This window comes from Macrotis lagotis, chromosome 4 (genome assembly GCF_037893015.1).
Source record: "Macrotis lagotis isolate mMagLag1 chromosome 4, bilby.v1.9.chrom.fasta, whole genome shotgun sequence".
In the NCBI taxonomy this organism is placed as follows: domain Eukaryota; kingdom Metazoa; phylum Chordata; class Mammalia; order Peramelemorphia; family Peramelidae; genus Macrotis; species Macrotis lagotis.
Window position 1 is genome coordinate 225,433,610 of NC_133661.1, and position 18,528 is coordinate 225,452,137.

Below are 18,528 nucleotides of genomic sequence, written 5' to 3' on the forward strand. Positions count from 1 at the left end.
TTGGTTTTATCTGTGCAAAAACTTCGTAATTTAATGTAATCGAAATCATCTAATTGGTTTTTGGTGATGTTCTCGAACTCTTCCTTAGTCATAAACTGCTCCCCTTTCCATAGATCTGACAGGTAGACTAGTCCTTGATCTTGTAATTTGCTTATAGTATTTTTTTATGTCTATGTCCTGTAACCATTTGGATCTTATCTTGGTAAAGGGTGTGAGGTGTTGGTCTAAGTTTCTTCCATACTAACTTCCAATTATCCCAGCAATTTTTATCAAGGAGGGAGATTTTTTTATCGCAATAGCTGGACTCTTTGGGTTTATCAAACAGCAGATTACTATAATCCTTTCCTGCTTTTTTTACACCTAGTCTATTCCACTGGTCCACCACTCTATTTCTTAGCCAATACCAGTTTTGATGACTGATGCTTTATAATATAATTTTAAATCAGGTAGGGCTAAGCCACCTTCTTTTGCACTTTTTTTCATTAAGCTGGCAATTCTTGACTTTATTTCTCCATATGAATTTACTTATTTTTTCTAACTCGTTAAAAGTAATTTTTTGGAATTTTGATTGGTAGGGCACTAAATAGATAGTTTAGTTTTGGTAGAATTGTCATTTTTATTATATTAGCTCTACCTATCCATGAGCAGTTGATATTTGTCCAGTTATTTAAATCTGATTTAATTTATGTGAGAAGTGTTTTATAATTGTTTTCAAAAAGATTCTGAGTCTGTCTTGGCAAATAGACTCCCAGATATTTTATATTGTCTGAGGTTACTTTGAATGGGATTTCTCTTTCTAGGTCTTTCTGTTTCTTGCTAGATATATATAGAAAAGTTGAGGATTTATGAGAGTTTATTTTATAATCTGCAACTTTGCTAAAATTGCTAATTGTTTCCAGTAGTTTTTTGGATGATTTTGGGATTCTCTAGGTAGACCATCATGTCAACTGCAAAGAATGAGAGTTTTGTCTCTTCCTTCCCAATTCTAATTCCTTCAATTCCTTTTCTTCTCTAATTGCTGATGCTAACATTTCTAATACAATATTGAATAGTAGTGGTGATAATGGGCACCCTTGTTTCACCCCTGATCTTATTGGGAATGCCTCTAGCCTCTCCCCTTTGAATATAATGCTTGTTGATGGTTTCAGATAGATACTGCTAATTATTTTAAGGAACAGTCCATTTATTCCTACACTCTCTAGTGTTTGTAATAGGAATGGATGCTGTATTTTGTCAAAAGCTTTTTCAGCATCTATTAATGTGATCATATGATTTCTGATAGGTTTGTTGATATAATTGAGTATACTAACAGTTTTCCTAATATTGAACTAACCCTGCATTCCTGGAATAAATCCTACTTGATCATAATGTATTATCCTAGTGATGACTTGTAATCGTTTTGCTAAGATTTTATTTAGGATTTTTGCATCTATATTCATCAGGGAAACAGCTTTCAGTTTTTCTAAGGTGAAATGCGTTTACAATTTTGTGCCTCTGTGATTGACCACTCTGCTCCACTATGGCTTGCAAAACTGACTGCTACCCATTACTGCCACTTAGATCCAAGTATAGGCAAAGCAATAGAGTCCTGCTAGCAAAGAGACCTTTGTAATCGCCTTCTGACTAGTGTGGAAATTGCCACTGCTGCCCAATCTAGATTTGCCCCTGATTTACTGGGGGCCTGGTCAGTTCTGGCAAGGCCTGTGCTGGACTCTCGCCCTAATGCAAAGACCCTGAGGATTTTCTAACATGCCTTGGGTTGGAATATTGTTTCACTTAATCTTTTTGTGTGTTCTGCCTCTCTAGAATTTGAGTCATTTCTTAAAAGTATTTGTAGAGGTTTGGGGGGGGGTCCCTCAAGCAAGCCCTGCCTTTACTCTGGCATCTTGGCTCTGCATCACTCTGGTTGCTGCCCTCAGCTGATGTCAGTGAAGTGAAAGAAAAGTATTTCAAAGGAGATGAGGTTGATGAATGACTGTGATAGAGAAGAGTTCCTGAAAGTGGCAGTGAGGAAGTAAGAAGCATGTCTTCTGCCTGTTCTTTGCTAGCCTGTTGGGTGTGTGGGGCATGACAGTCCAGTACTGTGGAGAATAATGAGGAATATAGTCTTTTGAGATGGAGCAAAATTTTCATGATTTCAGGGGTATACAGAACATGAGGGGAAGAGGCATAATAAGATGGGTATTATTAACATTTAGAAACTTGGTTTCAGAGGATAGAATGAAAGGAAAGAATAAATTGGGATAGACACACTTGAGGGATTGGACTGACAGGGCTTGTATTGGATGAAGAATTTGGACACAGTCTAAGAAAAAAGTTGAACTTTTGTGGTTTAAGATTCCAAATCAGAAGGATTCTAAGTGGAGCCCTAGAATAGTCAGAAGAGACTGCATCCTTTCATTATTTCCTGAGAAAAGATGTGAGAAAGAAATGGGAATGGGGAGAGGTGGCTTTGGTTTGCTAGTTGGGCTTTGGTATCCTGGTTAAGGACTAGAGAAAGAATGGCTAGTTAAAATTTTTGACAGAGATAAGTATGAGATAAGTATTTATTTTAGAAATAGGAAAGCAGGTGGGGCGGCTAGGTGGATAGAGCACCAGCCCTGAAGTCAGCAGTACCTGAGTTCAATCTGGCCTCAGACACTTAATAATTACCTAGCCGTGTGGCCTTGGGCAAGTCACTTTAACCCCATTGCCTTGAAAAAAAAAAGAAATAGGAAAGCAGACCAGACCACAAATGACTGTTGAGTAGATAGATATGTATATCAAAACACTTCTAATACTCTTTAACTAGCCTAGCCACCGATTAAACTTCTATCCCAAAGCCTTGCCCTGATTCCCTCCATCTGAAAATGTTTTCTTCTCCCATGTATTTCTAGCACATTTTAGATCTTTTCTTTGCCCCTAATATCTTGTTGTAAACTTCATAAGGATTTTGTCTCTTACTAAAACTGTAGAATAACTTCATTTATTCATCTTGGGGCATAGTGCTTTCCATATACTAGATTCTTCATCTCATGTCCATTGAATAGTATTCTGTAGTATTCTTGGTACCTGAGTTATTAGCTTAAAGCAAATCTAAGCCCTTTTGAAGGTATGAACAGGGTATGAATTAAAGGTGTTGCTAACTGATCCGTTCTTTCTCACTTTCTCACTCCAAGTCTGTGGTGTCTTTTTCTTTAGACTAATCTGTGCACTTGTTAAAATAAGGAGAGATAAAATGAGAGGCAGCTGCAATGGAAATCTGTGCTAAGTGGTTATAAGCAAGTCTTTGTACCTTGTTCTTCGCCTTGTTTTAAGCTTCAGGTATTTTGGGAAATCTTAGGTTATAGTGTAGAGTATACTTCACACCTTCACTAGGCAGTTCTTTCTTCTTTTCCCTCTCCTATTTATGGTAGTAGAGAAATTGAGAAGTACAAATGAATATGAATAATATTTTTTTTTAAAAAAATCAAATCTTGGCTACTGATACTTCAAGGCTTTAGAGAGCCAAAATTCAGCCAAAAGTGCCTAACTCATGGTTTAGAATAGGAATTTGTATCTTATATACCATGTTAAATGATATACTCTGGAGCCTTTTAGATTTTTAATACAGTTCATATTTTCTCTGTCTTTTGTAGGATATAAATGCCTTAGTGGGCCAGCTAGTGGTGCAATAGACAAAACACTGGCCCTGGAGTTAGGACAATACAGCCTCAGACACTTAATAATTACTATATATGACCTTGGGCAAGTTAACTTAACCCTATTGCCTTGCCAAATACACACACACATACATACATACATATATATATATATATATATATATATATATATATAATGCTTTATCATTTATGAAAAATCCTATTCATACCAGTCCAATTAACTAGGTGTAGCACAAGTATTATATCTATTTTTCAAGAGGAAAGAGACTCAACATAATAGAATCCTTTTTTTTTTTAGATTTTTCAAGGCAATGGGGATAAGTGGCTTGTCCAAGGCCACACGGCTAGGTAATTATTAAGTGTCTGAAGTCACATTTGAACTCAAGGATTCCTGACTCCAAAGCTCTATCCACTGCTCCACCTAGCCACCCCCTAGAATCTTCTTTAAAAAAGGAAATTGAAGTATTTGCATTTTTAAACTCATACATTGACATTTCATCTTAAATCTCTTTTAAGTTCTAACTTTTTCAATTTAAATTTTAGTTTAGTCAATTTCTTCTGATTTTTGCCTTTTGTATAAATTTTACAGAAAATTGTAAAATTCAGAACCTTACAAAATTTTAACATATTGATCATAAATTCTTAATTATGATCAACTTGTGTTGACTATCTAAAATAATTGAAGAAAATGTGAACTGTATTTATTTTATTTATTAATTTTTACTCTTTCCTTTACTTCTAGGTTCTCTACTTTTGGAGTCCAAAATTAATCCTAATACTGCATACCAGAAGCAGCAGGTAATATTTGAATTTCATTTTCTTTTTTTAATTTTCCCCTGAGTTAAATTACTATGAGATAATTAGAAGGTATTATCATTTGCCATGACTTTCCTGACTGATGATGATGTTGTCCTTTGTTCTCGTAGAAGACTATGACATTAGGGGGTGACACCATGAAAAATATCGGATTTGAATGAAGGGGTACTTGTGCCAACTCACCAGCCTCTTTCTCCTCCAGAGACATCTGAGTCCAGTGGCCAGATATGAATCAGGACAACTGGAGATGGCCCTGGATGTGAGGCAATCAGGGTTAAGTGATTTACTCAAGGTCACACAGCTAGTGTCAAGTGTCTGAGGCTGGATTCAAATTCCTGTCCTCCTGACTCCCAAGGCCAATGTTTTATCCACTGCCCATACCATTGTCAATAGTCTCATAATGGACAATTTACACTTCTAAATTCTGTTTATGGAAAGAATTTCCATTTAGCATTTGAAGCTTACAGGTTTGGCCATAGGAGATAGACTTCCAGATTTGGATGAAATAATCAGAATTTTCTCCTAAAGCCCTGCTTCAGTAAATCCTTTTGGTGTGATGATGACCCTTAATTCCCTAAGGTACCATATTTCCCCATGTATAAGACACACCTTAATTTTGGAGCCCAGAATTTGAAAAAAAAATGTATTACATTAAGTTATTGTACTTAAGTGCTAGAAAATTCATACAATTCCTCATCACTGTCAAAACTCCCATCCATTAACTTGTCCTCATCTGTGTTAGGTGAGGCTCTGACTACTCTCCTGCCTGTGCTCTGATCTGTGGTTGACCACAAGCACTCACTCCCTGGGCACATCTGATGAGTTAGAAACATGCTTAGTTCTTTGCATTTCATGAACCTGAAACACCACCACTTGTGTCCTCCTTTGAAATCAGTAATTTCTTTTTCATCAGCAATTCTTGCCTCCTGGCTGAACCAGCTTTGTGGAACACAGGAATTCCTTGGCTCTTCAGTTAATCTCTCCAATCCCCTCTCTAACTCAGGCCATTTGGCTGACTTGCTTCTCAGGGTGTCTTGAGGAGGGTTTCTTCTTCCTATAGCCAGACCTGAGATTGTTTTCTCAGTTAGAGTTGGACCAAACTGAGTTTTAGCAGCACGATTTCCATTCATGTTTTGCAAACAGGATCACTGTACGAACATCTTTTCTGAGCATTTCTGGGCAGAACAGTAACAGTAACAAGGTGAAACAATGCACACAAAGATAAGCAGCAAGAAAGCAGGAAACAAGTAAAAAAATCAACAATGAGCACAAAAAAAAGGGTGAAAAAGCAGGAAATGTGAGTTTAAAACATCTACGACTATTGTATAAAGTGCTCTCAGTTTTTAGACCCCAAATTTTTCAGAAAAGGGTGCATCTTACACATGGGGAAATACAATGTATGACTGAAATACAAAGCTACAGCCTTTGAGTGTGTATCCAGTAATGGTTTGTATGCCTGTTGACAACTATTCTCTCCAGGTTTGGAGGGTCTCAGCACATGATTGAGTGCAAGGTGACAAATTTTTGACCACCTACCACTTGTTGAATGCTATTTATTCTTCCAAGTATTATCCCAAGAAAATCATGGATCCTTTATAAAGAGCTCTAAATGGGTACAATTATTAGGCAAAATGGATGGTGATAAAGCAGCTATTTTATTGAGCTATCATTTTAAGTAGGTTTATAAGAAATACTTCTGTTCATAAATATAATCAAATAGTGTTCACTCAGTGCTACATCCTTTATGATGCCTTCCTTGAATTCCTTTGAATTGAAAGTGAGAGGAAAACTATTTTCTTTAAAGGCTTTGAATCTTGTTTTTGAATCTGATGCATAGTAATTTTTATTATACAACTTAATGAATCTGTTGTATCTCTCTCCCTCCTTCTCTCCAACCCCATTCCCCATTAGAATTCTAAGTTCTATGTGGGAAAGGACATGGGGGAATTGATAAATGTTTCGATTGAATCAAAACAACCTTGTGAAACATTGATTTGTCTTTTAAATATGAAATTGAGGCTTTTTTGTTCTTCACTTGTTGACATTATGCAACAAGGCAATAGAAAAGATTATGGTGTAGTTCACAGGTTCTTATTTGGATGATGGTATCCCTAAGCATGAATGCTTGCCAAAGCATTTTTCCTCTGAGGGTAGTTATAATCACAGGACCTCAGAGTTGGAAGAGCCCTCAGAAGCTTAACTAGTGTCTGTCTCTCTCTCTCTCTCTCTCTCTCTCTCTCTCTCTCTCTCTCTCTCTCTCTCTCTCTCTCACACACACACACACACACACACACACCTCTCATCCCCAGATCCACAACATTCCCAGCAGATAGTCTTAAAATATTTGTCTGAAGACTTCCAGTGAAAATAAGGGATTAGATTGTTTCATCTGACTCAAGTAAGAATTGAAGAGAGGTAGATTTCTTCTATCTAAGGTTAAAAACTTCCTAAAAGTTATAACTAACCTAAAAGTAAGATGGAATACATTGGTATGGTAGTGAGCTCATTATTAGAATTTTTTTTTTAGATCTTTACAAGGCAAATGGGATTAAGTGATACAGCTAGGTAATTATTAAGTGTCTGAGATCGGATTTGAACTCAGGTACTACTGACTCCAGGGTGCTCTATCCACTGCGTCACCTAGCCGCCCCAATTATTAGAAATTTTCAAAGAGATCTCTGCTGGATGGTAGGTCTCTTTGAAGTCCAAGATTCTTTAATTACATGATACGATATTACCAAATACATCATTGATATATATGTTATGTAACTTGCCTTGTAACTTATAAACTTAAGCAAGGAAATTTTATATCTCCATTGTAATTTGAAAAATTTTCTCCCAAATGATTTTGTATACACTTTATTAGGGCATAGTTTCCTGTTGTCATCAGCCCTTGTCATATCCTTTGCTAGCTCAATTTTTAGTCTTTAATGGCTTATGTTGTATTGAAAAGGAATGTATGTTAGTCATTATGGTTTGATAAATTCCATCTAAAATTTAACTTTCTAAAATAAAACTCATGTCTTCTGTCTCTTAGGAGCCAGCACTATTTGTTATTTACATTAAAAACCATTTACTTTTGCTACATTCTAAGATGTTGGCAACAGTTTAACAAAATCTCATTATAGAATTAATTTTAGCTGAAAAGGTATGAGGTTTTGTGCTTTGTTTGCTGGATTAAAAAAGTGAGCAAAACATGGTGCCCATTTCATTTATATTCTGATTCTCAGTAATAAGGTTTTATAGTCAGCTGTGAAGATATAGCTGTAGTTTTTTTTGTCAGGAATTTGGTTCCAAAAATAGTCTATTGAGGTTAAAAATTATCAACTAGCCAATTATAATTCCAAAACCAACCCACATTAACTGTTCTCTATCTTGGTAAATTCATAAAAGTAACCCCCAAATCCCAGAATTATGATGTGTTATAAGAGGAGAAAGGAATGTATTTCACCCTCAGTCTTCTGACCTTAAGAGTATTTGTTTCATTGATCAGAGTTCTGATGTCTTTCATTGTTATTTTCCCTTATTTTATGACTTATTCTATAGATTGTTTTATTGATGCTTACACTTTGCTTTGTTCATATAAATTTTTCAGTTTCTTGAAATTCCTTCTATTAATAGGATCATAGATTTAGAGGTCAGATGGACTTTACCAGTCATTCTGATTTAATAGATGAGCAAATTAAATGAGGACCAGGATCATTGAGTGGCCAAAGTCATTCATCATTTCTTAGTCTATTTCTGTTCTATTCCCTTATACTTCCAGTACCACCGTTTTGTTCAGTCATTTCCCAGGTGATGGACCCTTTACTTTTTAACCTCTACCATAAAATGTGCTGCTCAAACATTTATGCATATATACTTATGGCATTTCATTTTTTTCTTTCTCTTTAGGTATATATATCTAGGTCAACATGCTGTTTAGTGAACAAAATAGGACTTAGTGCCCACTTTGCACCAAAAATGTAATAGTATGCTTGTCTTCCCACCATAGCCCCTCAAAAACTTTGTCTTTTGTCATCTTTGTCATTTTTTTGAATTTGTGGTGAAGTTTCATGTATTTTCATTTTTATTGTAGTTTTGAGTATTCTTCCATACTTTTTCTAAAATCTGTTAAATTCTTTAACCATTTATTTATTGAAATAATTAACTGCTATTTATTTGTTTCAATTCCCCAAATATCTTGGCTGTCGACCATTTTTTAAAAATATTTGATATAAAAATTTTGTCAAATCATCTTTTTCTAAGTCTTGATTTTGTTTCTGAACAAGCTTTTAAATTTTTATGTTGTCACACTCAATTTGGATCAATGTACAACATGGAAACAAAGTAAAGACTGACAGATAGCTTTCTGTGGGGGCGGAGGGAAGTAAGATTTGGGGGGAAATTGTAAAATTCAAATAATATCTTTAATTTAAAAAAGGGAAAAAAGATAAATTTTTATGTTGACATTGTTGTTCTTATCTTTTATAATCCTTATAATCTTTTTCCATTCTTCCTGAAAATTCTAAAAATTATCTTCCCATTTGAATATTCATCCAAGCAATAGAATCTTTGTTGGAAGTAACATGTTTCAATTTAATTTCCTGGGTAATATACTATTCTGCAGGATCCCTGGCAGCCTTTTTTTGAATATGGGAACACTTTCTTATAAGGCAAATCTTTATTGTTGGTTATCTCTGTCAGGTGATCTTTTTTTCTTTTTTTGAAATGTAATTTGCTTTTATAAATTTATCATCTATCTTTACTAGTCCTTCGTTGACCTAAAGGATGGGACAGTTATACTGCCTCTTGGGCAATACATCTTTAAGCATTTGGAGCCATTTTGTATCCATTAATTTTCTACTCAAATAAACCCCCATTCCATTCCCACTACCTTCATCTTTGCTATATATACACATATATATGTATATATGAGACTTGGTTTCTATCTCTTATCAAACCAGAAACTCCTCCTCTGTGTACAATTTGTTAGGGTCCTTCTTATAACTTAACATTCAGAATTAAGCATGATTTTCCAAGATGGTCTTGCTTGATTAACGGAATAAAATAGAAGTCATACTACAGTCTCAATAATTTTTATTAATATAGTCTGATAATGCAGTAACGTGTCTGCTGGCTAATATTAAACTTGTGGTTAAATAAAACCCATAAACCTTTTTTCAGTACAAATTTAATCTCCCTATATTTTATTTACTCAAATTAATTGCATTACTTTAAATTTCATCTTTGTTGAATTTAAACTTGTTTTTGTTTCAGTTACAAAATTTAAAAAACTTAAGCCTACCTTTTTGTCATCTGTAGATTTGTTAAGTGTCAAATATCTTTTTTGAAGGCATTATTATTTTTTTTTCAAGGCAAACAGGGTTAAGTGGCTTGCCCAAGGCCACACAGCTAGGTAATTATTAAGACCAGATTTGAACCCAGGTACTCCTGACTCCAGGGCTGGTGCTTTATCCACTATGCCACCTAGCCACCTCGGCATTATTTTTTTAAATGGTTAAATAAGATGGGTCTTAAGCCAATCTTGGCATTCTCAGTGACTTCCCTCACATCTTATCACAACTCTGGTCATAGTTTTTCACTCATCTACTTATCTACCTACCAGTAATATTTAGTTCATATTGTATTACTTTATAATAGCAGATTTCTCAAATAAGAAATTTCCATGTAATAAAAGGAAGCATAGTATACTGAAAAGTGGAGTGAAGAGACCTGGATTTTTATTCCTTGTATGCTATTAATTTAGTACCTCAACTTTTGGTAACTTTCATTTCTTTAAACCTTTTCCTTATCTATAAAATTAGTTTGTAATAAGTGCCATCTAAGTTCCCTCTTAGGTGTTGCAATGGATAGCCTGTCAGATCTGAAGTCAGGAAGACTTCCTGGTTTTAAGTCTGACCTCAGACATTTACTAATCCTATGAAGTCTGTTTGCCTCAATTCCTCATCTGTAAAGTGAGCTGGAGTAAGAAATGACAAATCACTCCAGTATCTCTGCCAAATAAATCTCAAATGTGGTTGTGAAGAGTCAGATGTGAATGAAATGACTGAACAAACAATAATAAAGCTGATTCCATAAAGAGGTTGTTAATTTTGTATGTGTGAGAGTGAGATAGACACACAGACAAAATCTCACTCTTGAGGCTTTAAGTATTTTATGATTTTCTTACATTTTTTTTAGATGGTAAAAGGTATCTTTTGTTTGGGGGAGGTGGGGAATGTAAGGCAATGGGATTAAGTCACTTGGCCAAGATCACACAGTTAGGTGGCCAGATATGAACTCAGGTCCTCCTTAATCCAGGGCCAGTGCTCTATCCACTGCACCATCTAGCTGCTCTATAAAGGTACCTCTTGATAGTATTGGAGGGAATTAGGAATCAAACATTATGTGGTTAAAATAACCTCATCTTTATTCCAGACATTCTGCTGTCAGAAATCAAAATTGATTGATTTCATTTCCTTTTATTTTTACTGTATAACCATTGTCAAAAGTGTTTATGATAATAAACTGATCCAAAGGATAAGAAATAAAACCAAAGTCTCAGCTGATAAACAGAACAAGTAATGAAAGAAACAAAAAATTTGCCTTAGATTTTAGGAATTAAACTTTTAAAAATGAAATTATACTTTTTTTCATTTAAGCATCATTTCTTTCTTGCTCCAATGCCCCCCCCCCCAAGTTGCTTCAGAGAGGAGGAAAAGACAAAACCCTGCAAGAAGCATATATATATATATATATATATATATATATATATATATATATATATGTATAGTTAAGCAAAATATATTTCCCATATTGATTTTATCCAAAAATGCATGCCTAGGGACATCATCTCTTCATTAAGAGAGAAAATCATTAGTCCTCTGGAATCATGGTTGATCACTGCTTGATCTGAGTTCTTAAGTCTTTCAAAACTGTTAGTTTTTATAATGTTTAGTAAAAATTGTTTGGGTTCTGCTCTTTACCTTCTTTTTTACTTTAGTTTTTTACTTTACCTTCTCTCAGTTCAAAATAAACTTCAAGTACTACCTGCTACCCCTCATCTTTTGTAAAGACTTGACAATGATCCTATACCTCCCTACTTTTCCTCTTGTGAATCCTTTTCCTTTTTCATATAAAAGGCATCAAAATATAAGGGAAAAAAATCTCTCTGAAGACCTCTTATCTTTCTTGGCTTTCTCCCTGCTAACATGATGGTTCTTAGAGGATTTTTTTTTATCATTTTTTGCAGGACCCTTCCTTCCCTTCATTAGAAAGCAAGCATTTTCACTCTTATGAAGTCTTTAATGGTTGCTTGCATTTTTTTCTATACTTCTCTTTTGTCTTTTTCTCTTTCAGAATTTCTCCCAAGTTTGATCTTTTCATTAGGGACACTCAGAAGTCCTCTTTCATTAAAAATTGACTTTTTCTCCTGTTACAGGAGAATAGTTTTGCTTAGTAAGTGCTAAAGCTTGAATGATCTGACTGTGGTTCCTTGGCATTTAAACTCTTGAGTTCTGTCAACTTAAAATTCATTAAATCTAGCAGCTTTTTACAGGTTAATTGTTTCACCAAACCTAACAGGCTAATTTTTGCATTGATAATTTTGTATAGTCCATAAATAACGTTTAAAACATCCAAATGGCCCTTAGAAGAAAAAAGATTCCCCATTTCTACCCTAGAGTAACAAAAGGTTCAAGAATCTCAAGGAAAATATTAAGGAAAGGGTCTGTCTGGAAGTAACAAATTTCCTACTGTACCTCAAAGCAATAATGAGAAAATCCAGTACTAATTAAAAATGAGATAGCAATTCAGAAACAAAGAAACTCAGAATGGTATTTGATAAATTCAGAAACCCTCAGCTACTGGAATAAGGACTGAACAAAAGCTAGGAAAATTGGATTGAAAGTATTTTTAACAGAAAATAGAAAATACTGTCTCACACTGTATACAAAGATAAGAGGAATCCATAATTCGGGCAAAAATCTTGACAAAATTTGAGGAGCAATGAAGAAACTTCTCATATCTGTGAATTGAGAGTTCATGACCTTGAAAGATAAAAGATTTGCACAAAACCAATGAGTTAAAAATCTTTGCAGCAACTGATTTAAATTTGTAAGATAAATGGTCATTTCCTCAATAAAGAAATGATTAAAGGATATGAACAGACAATTCCCAAGGGAAGACATTCAAAGTATGTCTCATCATATTTTTTTAAAATGATTCAAAACTAATAATTAAAAAATGAAGATTAATGTAATCCTGAGCTTCCACCCTATACCCCATGAAATGACATAAATCACCAAAAAAAGGGAAATGACAAATTTTGAGAAGCCTTGAAAAACAAATACACACATGCACCGTTGCTGGAGCTTTAAATTGATACTGAGACTCTAGAAATAAATTGGATTATTCCCAGAATGTGATTAGGTAGTATTCCTTTAACCTAATGATACCACCTCAGGCTGATAGGTTTCTGATAAGTTTCAAAAATGAAGAAAAGGACTCATAGTCAGCAATTATTAAATCAGCTCTTTTTTGTGGTATTGAACTGGAAATGAAAAGAATGCATATCTTTTTGTTCACTGCATATAATTTTGTTCACAAACTAAAAAAAAATGACCATCCATTAGGGAATGGCTAAACAAATTATAGTATTTGAATATGGCGGAAATTAATATTTGTTGTAAGAAATGGCAAAAGTGAGGTTTTCGTGAACTGAAGAGGAAAAATTCCTATACTAACACGCAGTATTATAGACATAGAAGTCCAGTGAAGCATGCTATCTACTTTTCTACAGAAAGGTAACAGATGCAGAATAAGAAATATTTTGGGCACAGTCAGTGTTGGAACTTTTGCATGCTTGATTGATGATTCATATTTGTTTGTAAGGACATGCATGTGCACATGCATATATATACACCCAGTATTCATTCAGTTTATCTGAATGCCAGCTTTCTGGCATTCACTCCCTTCTCTCCTTAAGAAAAGAAGTACTAGCACAAGAGTATTCTTAAGAGTGGGGCATTGGCTACTACTTTCCTGGACTATTACAGTTACCTCTTAACAGTTTCCTCTCTTTAATACATACCAAAATATTCTTCTCAATGTGTAGATCTGTCTATAGAATTTCCTGTCATTTTTCCCCATAATTTTGATTTGTGAATATTAGTAACCATATTGTTATTTTGACTTAGATTCTGTCTTTTGATACACTTATTTACCTGATAAAGTGAGCTAAAACAAACAATAGCAGTATCTATAATCTTTTGCAATATTATAAAAAATTTTATTTCTTCTTCTGATCCTAAGCTGCTTATTGTGCCCTGTGTTTTAAGTCTTACTAGCATATTTGGGTATCTGGTAGCATAATTGTATTCTCTTCTGTACCAAGGTTCCCAAATATTTTTCCATTATCCACATAATTATATTGACTGCTGTCCAATATACCTGTAAGTATTACATCCTATTGCCTGTGATCTTGAGTTTTTTTAACTACCTTATATAAACAGATTTAATATCATTTAATAAATATGCCTTCTGAGATTCATCCTATACATGTTGATATTTTGCAAATTTTGCATGCATCTACAGATACCATGCACAAATCCTTATTCTTCTATATTACTTTCAGAATCTCCTTGGGCCATCACCACCCAATATCTTGAAACTTATTCTGTTGAAACTTTTTTACTCTGAATTCAAATCATGTTACTTGATATGCGCCAACTCAAAAGGTCATCATTTCTCCTGCATTAAGCAGCTGGCTCAGTTTACTTTCCTCCCCAACTCTAGTCTTTATTTTGGGTTAGTTTAATGATGCTCCCCCAAACTCTCGAACTTAATAACTTAATAATTTTTAAGTAGCCTTAAATCTTGTTCTACTCCTTCACCTCATTTTCATTTAATCCACCTTCACTATTATTACCTCACTTTCACTATAATTTAATTAATTTATTATTTAATTTATCCCTTATACCTCATTTCTAAATCTTTACCCCTTCAATTTGTGCTCTTCCCAGTCTCAGTTAATCAATTCAAATCTATATTGCCTTCTACTTTTCAAACTCTTAACACTTTTGTCTTGTTGCTTCTTATCCTTTGCCAGATCCTAGCCTTGGATTACTCCTATCATCCTATTCCTTTATTCCTTCTTGTGTGCTGCTCAGTGGAGCTGGAAAAATTAAATGCATCCTGTGACCATTAAATTCATCCCTCTGCCTCAGCCACACACAGAAATAGACACATACTAAATCTCATCATTACCCAAGTGAGGGCATACCTCTTGTGACACTTCCTACCACCATCATTCACGGGTAGCCCTCCCTAGTAACTGGAAAAAACACTTAATGCAAAATAGACCAACCAAACTATGACCTGTAGACCTACTTTTTAATGACAACATGTAAGAGAAGGTTTTAGTACCTTCCAGGACCAATTTTCTTACAGTTAAATCAAAAGCTTGTATGATGATTGCATAGTGAAAGAAGTAAAACCAGAAAAACATATGCAATAATTATTATAAATGGAAAATGTTTCCATTCTATAAATTCATTTACATTATTACATTATCTTCATACAAGCTTTCCCATGTTTCTTGAAATCACTTAATTTTGCATTATATTCATATGCCTCGTTTTGTTTCAGCCTTTTCCCAACCAGGAGGCACACTCAGTTTTGTTTTCAGTTTTTGCTACTATGAAAAGTTAGGCATGAATATGTTACTAATATGTGGAACTTGCCTTAAAATGTGGATTTCTTGCAAAATCATTGTTTAGTGGCTTTTCTCAACATAATTGCAGGTTGTTTTTCTAAGATGGTTAAAGCACTTTTCATTAATGTGCCTACACTGAAACTCTTAAATCATTCCTTAAATTCCAGAAAAATTAAAAACACCTGGAGATATAGGTAGAAAAGAATAAATTTGGTGCATAGATATTAAACTGCTTTAAAAATCCTTAATACAGGGGACAGCTAAATGATGCAATGGATAGAGCACTGACCCTGGAATCAGGAGGACCTGAGTTCAAATCCAGCCTCAGATACTTGATACCCAGATACTAGCTACCTCTCCTTCCCCCAAAAAAGCCTTAAAATGGTGTTGAAAAGTTATTGCTATCTCTCTACATATTAAGTATTATTTGGTCTTACTTTACCCATTTAACTTGATTCCTTTATTTTGCTTATTTTATAATTTATTTAAAGTCATTTATGATCATAGGTAATTATTTGTTCAAGATGATGATTACTTATATTTTATCTCTCAAGGACACTTTGATCGTGTGGTCTGAAGCAGAAAATTATGACTTGGCCCTTAGCTTTCAAGAAAAGGCTGGATGTGATGAAATATGGGAAAAAATATGTCAGGTAAGTTTAAAAATGGACATTTTTTTTTGTTGAACTACTTATCTGTTTTATTTAGTAGTATAACTTCAAAAACACATTGACAGGTGGTGGAGCAGGAAATTCAGATAGCTAAGTAAATCAGGACAATGTGACAAGGAAAATATCCAGTTGATTTTATAATCAGTACTTTAGCTTAGGGAAAATCACTTTGACAACTGTGTTCTGTGGGACAAAGGAGAGTGAGAAATCAAGGTTAACACCAATTGTACATTGGGAGAGAGTAGGATTTGAAGAGAAAGATGAGCTCTATTCTAGACATTTGGAGTTTGAGATATCTCTGAGATAGTGGTAATGTTTTCTAAGGAATTGGTGATGTGGGACTAAGGAGAGAGACTGGGGTTAGATCTGTCTGCCATCGGCATAGAGATGAGTAAATTCATAGGAGCACCCATAGAGCAAGTAGAGAGAAAAGAGAGCCCAAAGCAGAACCTTGGAACACTCACAGTTGGAAGGTGATAATGCCAGTAGAGAGGGATGGCATAGTCTTTTGTATAGAAGGAGAACTAGGAGAGATTAGCATCAGGAAGCCAGAGAGAGAGAGAGAAGAAGAAGGCCCTGCAAAGAGAGGACCACTTTTTTCTGAGACTGGGGAATAGAGGGAGGGAGGGAGGGAGGGAGTGAGTGATGTTAAGGGATTGTGAGGTAAAGAGCCAAGAGAACAGGGACCCTCTATTGAATGGTATCATTTTGCTCAGTAAAGTAATAGGTAAGGTTCTCATTTATTAGAATAGGTGGATGGAGATGTGTGAGAGTCTGGAGGAGGGGAAAAGTTTAAAATAACTTCTGTGGGAAACCAGACAGGGAATCAGTTTGGGAGGGAAAACAGCATTGTCTTACTTTCGTGGGAGCTTGATTGGAATTAGATAACATAGATTTATAATGTCTCCAGTCAACACAGCTTGTGAATCTTCATCCATCTCTGTAAATAGCAGTGAGAGAGAAGAGTGGTGGGAGTAATCCAAGATTGTGATTTGCTAGGAAGTGCGTGGTCATAGTACAAGGGAGTGAGAGATTTAAAACAGAGGATAGTATAAAGTTACTTTTTTTAACTCTAGAGGCGGGATTGGAGAGGGGAGCAAAGATCAATCAGCAGGGATTAATGACCTAAGAAAGAATGAAGAAATGGTAGAGGGAATAGGAGGGTTTTAGTGAGGAAGAAGAAGGGGGGTGAAGAATAGGGAGAGATAGAATGATCCAGATTATATAGCTTTAATTAACATCTACAAAGCCTTTTACATACTCATTTATTCCTTGTAACAGCCCTACAGGGTAAGAAGCATAGATATTTTGATCCCCAATTACAGATTAGGAACCAAGGTACAGAAAAGCCTTATCATATATCAAGTGTAGGTCAGAGGCAGGAACCAAATCCATATCTCTCCTAGCATTAGTAGTAGGGCAAGCAGAGCTATAGGTGTTGAATTTTATAATTTTCTCCTTGTTTGATTTCTGGATGCCTCTATTCTTTGAACTATTAAATAAATTGATCATACAGTGGAATTTATTATGGTAATTAAACTGAGAATTTTCCATCCTATAGAATAGGAGATGCCATGGGAGATAAGGTATTTGAGATGCATTTCTTTGTCAATCTGCTGGGGCAGCAAGTAGGACCTGAAGATAAGAGAAGAATGGGTTGAGGGATGGTGAGCTCAGGGAAGATTCCCATAAAGGGAACATTAGTGCCAGCAGTTTCTATTAAGTGACCTCTCTCCTCTATTAGAATCTGACCTCCTTGAGAGTAGGACTGCTTATCCTTTTCTTTGTATCCCTCACTTTACACAGTGCCTGGCACAAAGTTAGCACTTAATAAACACTTTTGACCGATTATGGTTGATTTTCAAAGTGTCATTTATATTTCTTCTGGACAATCCTGGAACTTACTAGTATATGGAATGCCCAGCACTTAAGCCTGAGCCTGCTCTGAGTTGGTCTACTTCAGCGATTTTCAAGTGAATTTTAAGAATATAGAAATGTATGTAAGCCAGGGATAGATAATATATACCTGTGACTGAGGAAGAAAAGATAGTCTTTGAAATATTGGGTGGCATAATTTTGTTTTCTCTCCTAGTATCAACAACTATTTCCATATCCTCATGTATATTTTTACATACTCCTCTGCAAATAATCTGAGATGCAATTCATATTAATATAAATTCCATACAGTGATAATATAGTTCTAATTAGAATCATATTAAGGTCAACAAGATTTGACAACTAGTTGAATGTAGATTAGGAAGAATCTCTGTTTAAGAGTCATGGATGTCCCCACCTGGGAAAATGAATAAGTAATGATGAGGGAAGGTTAAGAATCTCAGTGTTTTCCTATAGGGAGTACTATGGACAGTGAACATTAGTATTTAAAAATTCTCGGGAAAATAATTTAGGGACTTAGATTCATGTATCAAGAAAGTAGAATACAAGAGAAAAAAGGTATTTTATTTTTAGCATTCCTTTAAAAAAATTCTTTCCTTCTGGTCCGCCCCCATCCATTGAGAAAGCAATCTATTTATCAGTTAAACATGTGAAATCGCATAAAATATATTTCCATATTAGTCATGTTGCAAAGTGGGAGGGGGGCAAGAAAAATAAGTGCAGTATGTTTCACTCTGTATTTAAAAGTTCACTTCTGGTAGTTGGATAGTATTTTTCATCATGAGTTCATTGTATCATTGTCTTTAAC

The 18,528-nt window shown here is 34.8% G+C and overlaps 1 protein-coding gene across 4 annotated transcripts in view; it reads left to right on the plus strand.

The window, feature by feature from the left end:
- PPP4R3A (protein phosphatase 4 regulatory subunit 3A) overlaps positions 1-18,528 on the plus strand; it is a 68,264-nt gene that overhangs the window by 23,149 nt on the left and 26,587 nt on the right. For all 4 annotated transcript variants that reach the window (XM_074235490.1, XM_074235493.1, XM_074235489.1 and 1 more), the window contains exons 2-3: positions 4,384-4,439; positions 15,708-15,806. In XM_074235490.1, the coding sequence (XP_074091591.1) occupies positions 4,384-4,439; positions 15,708-15,806 (155 nt within the window). The remainder of the gene's footprint in view (positions 1-4,383; positions 4,440-15,707; positions 15,807-18,528) is intronic.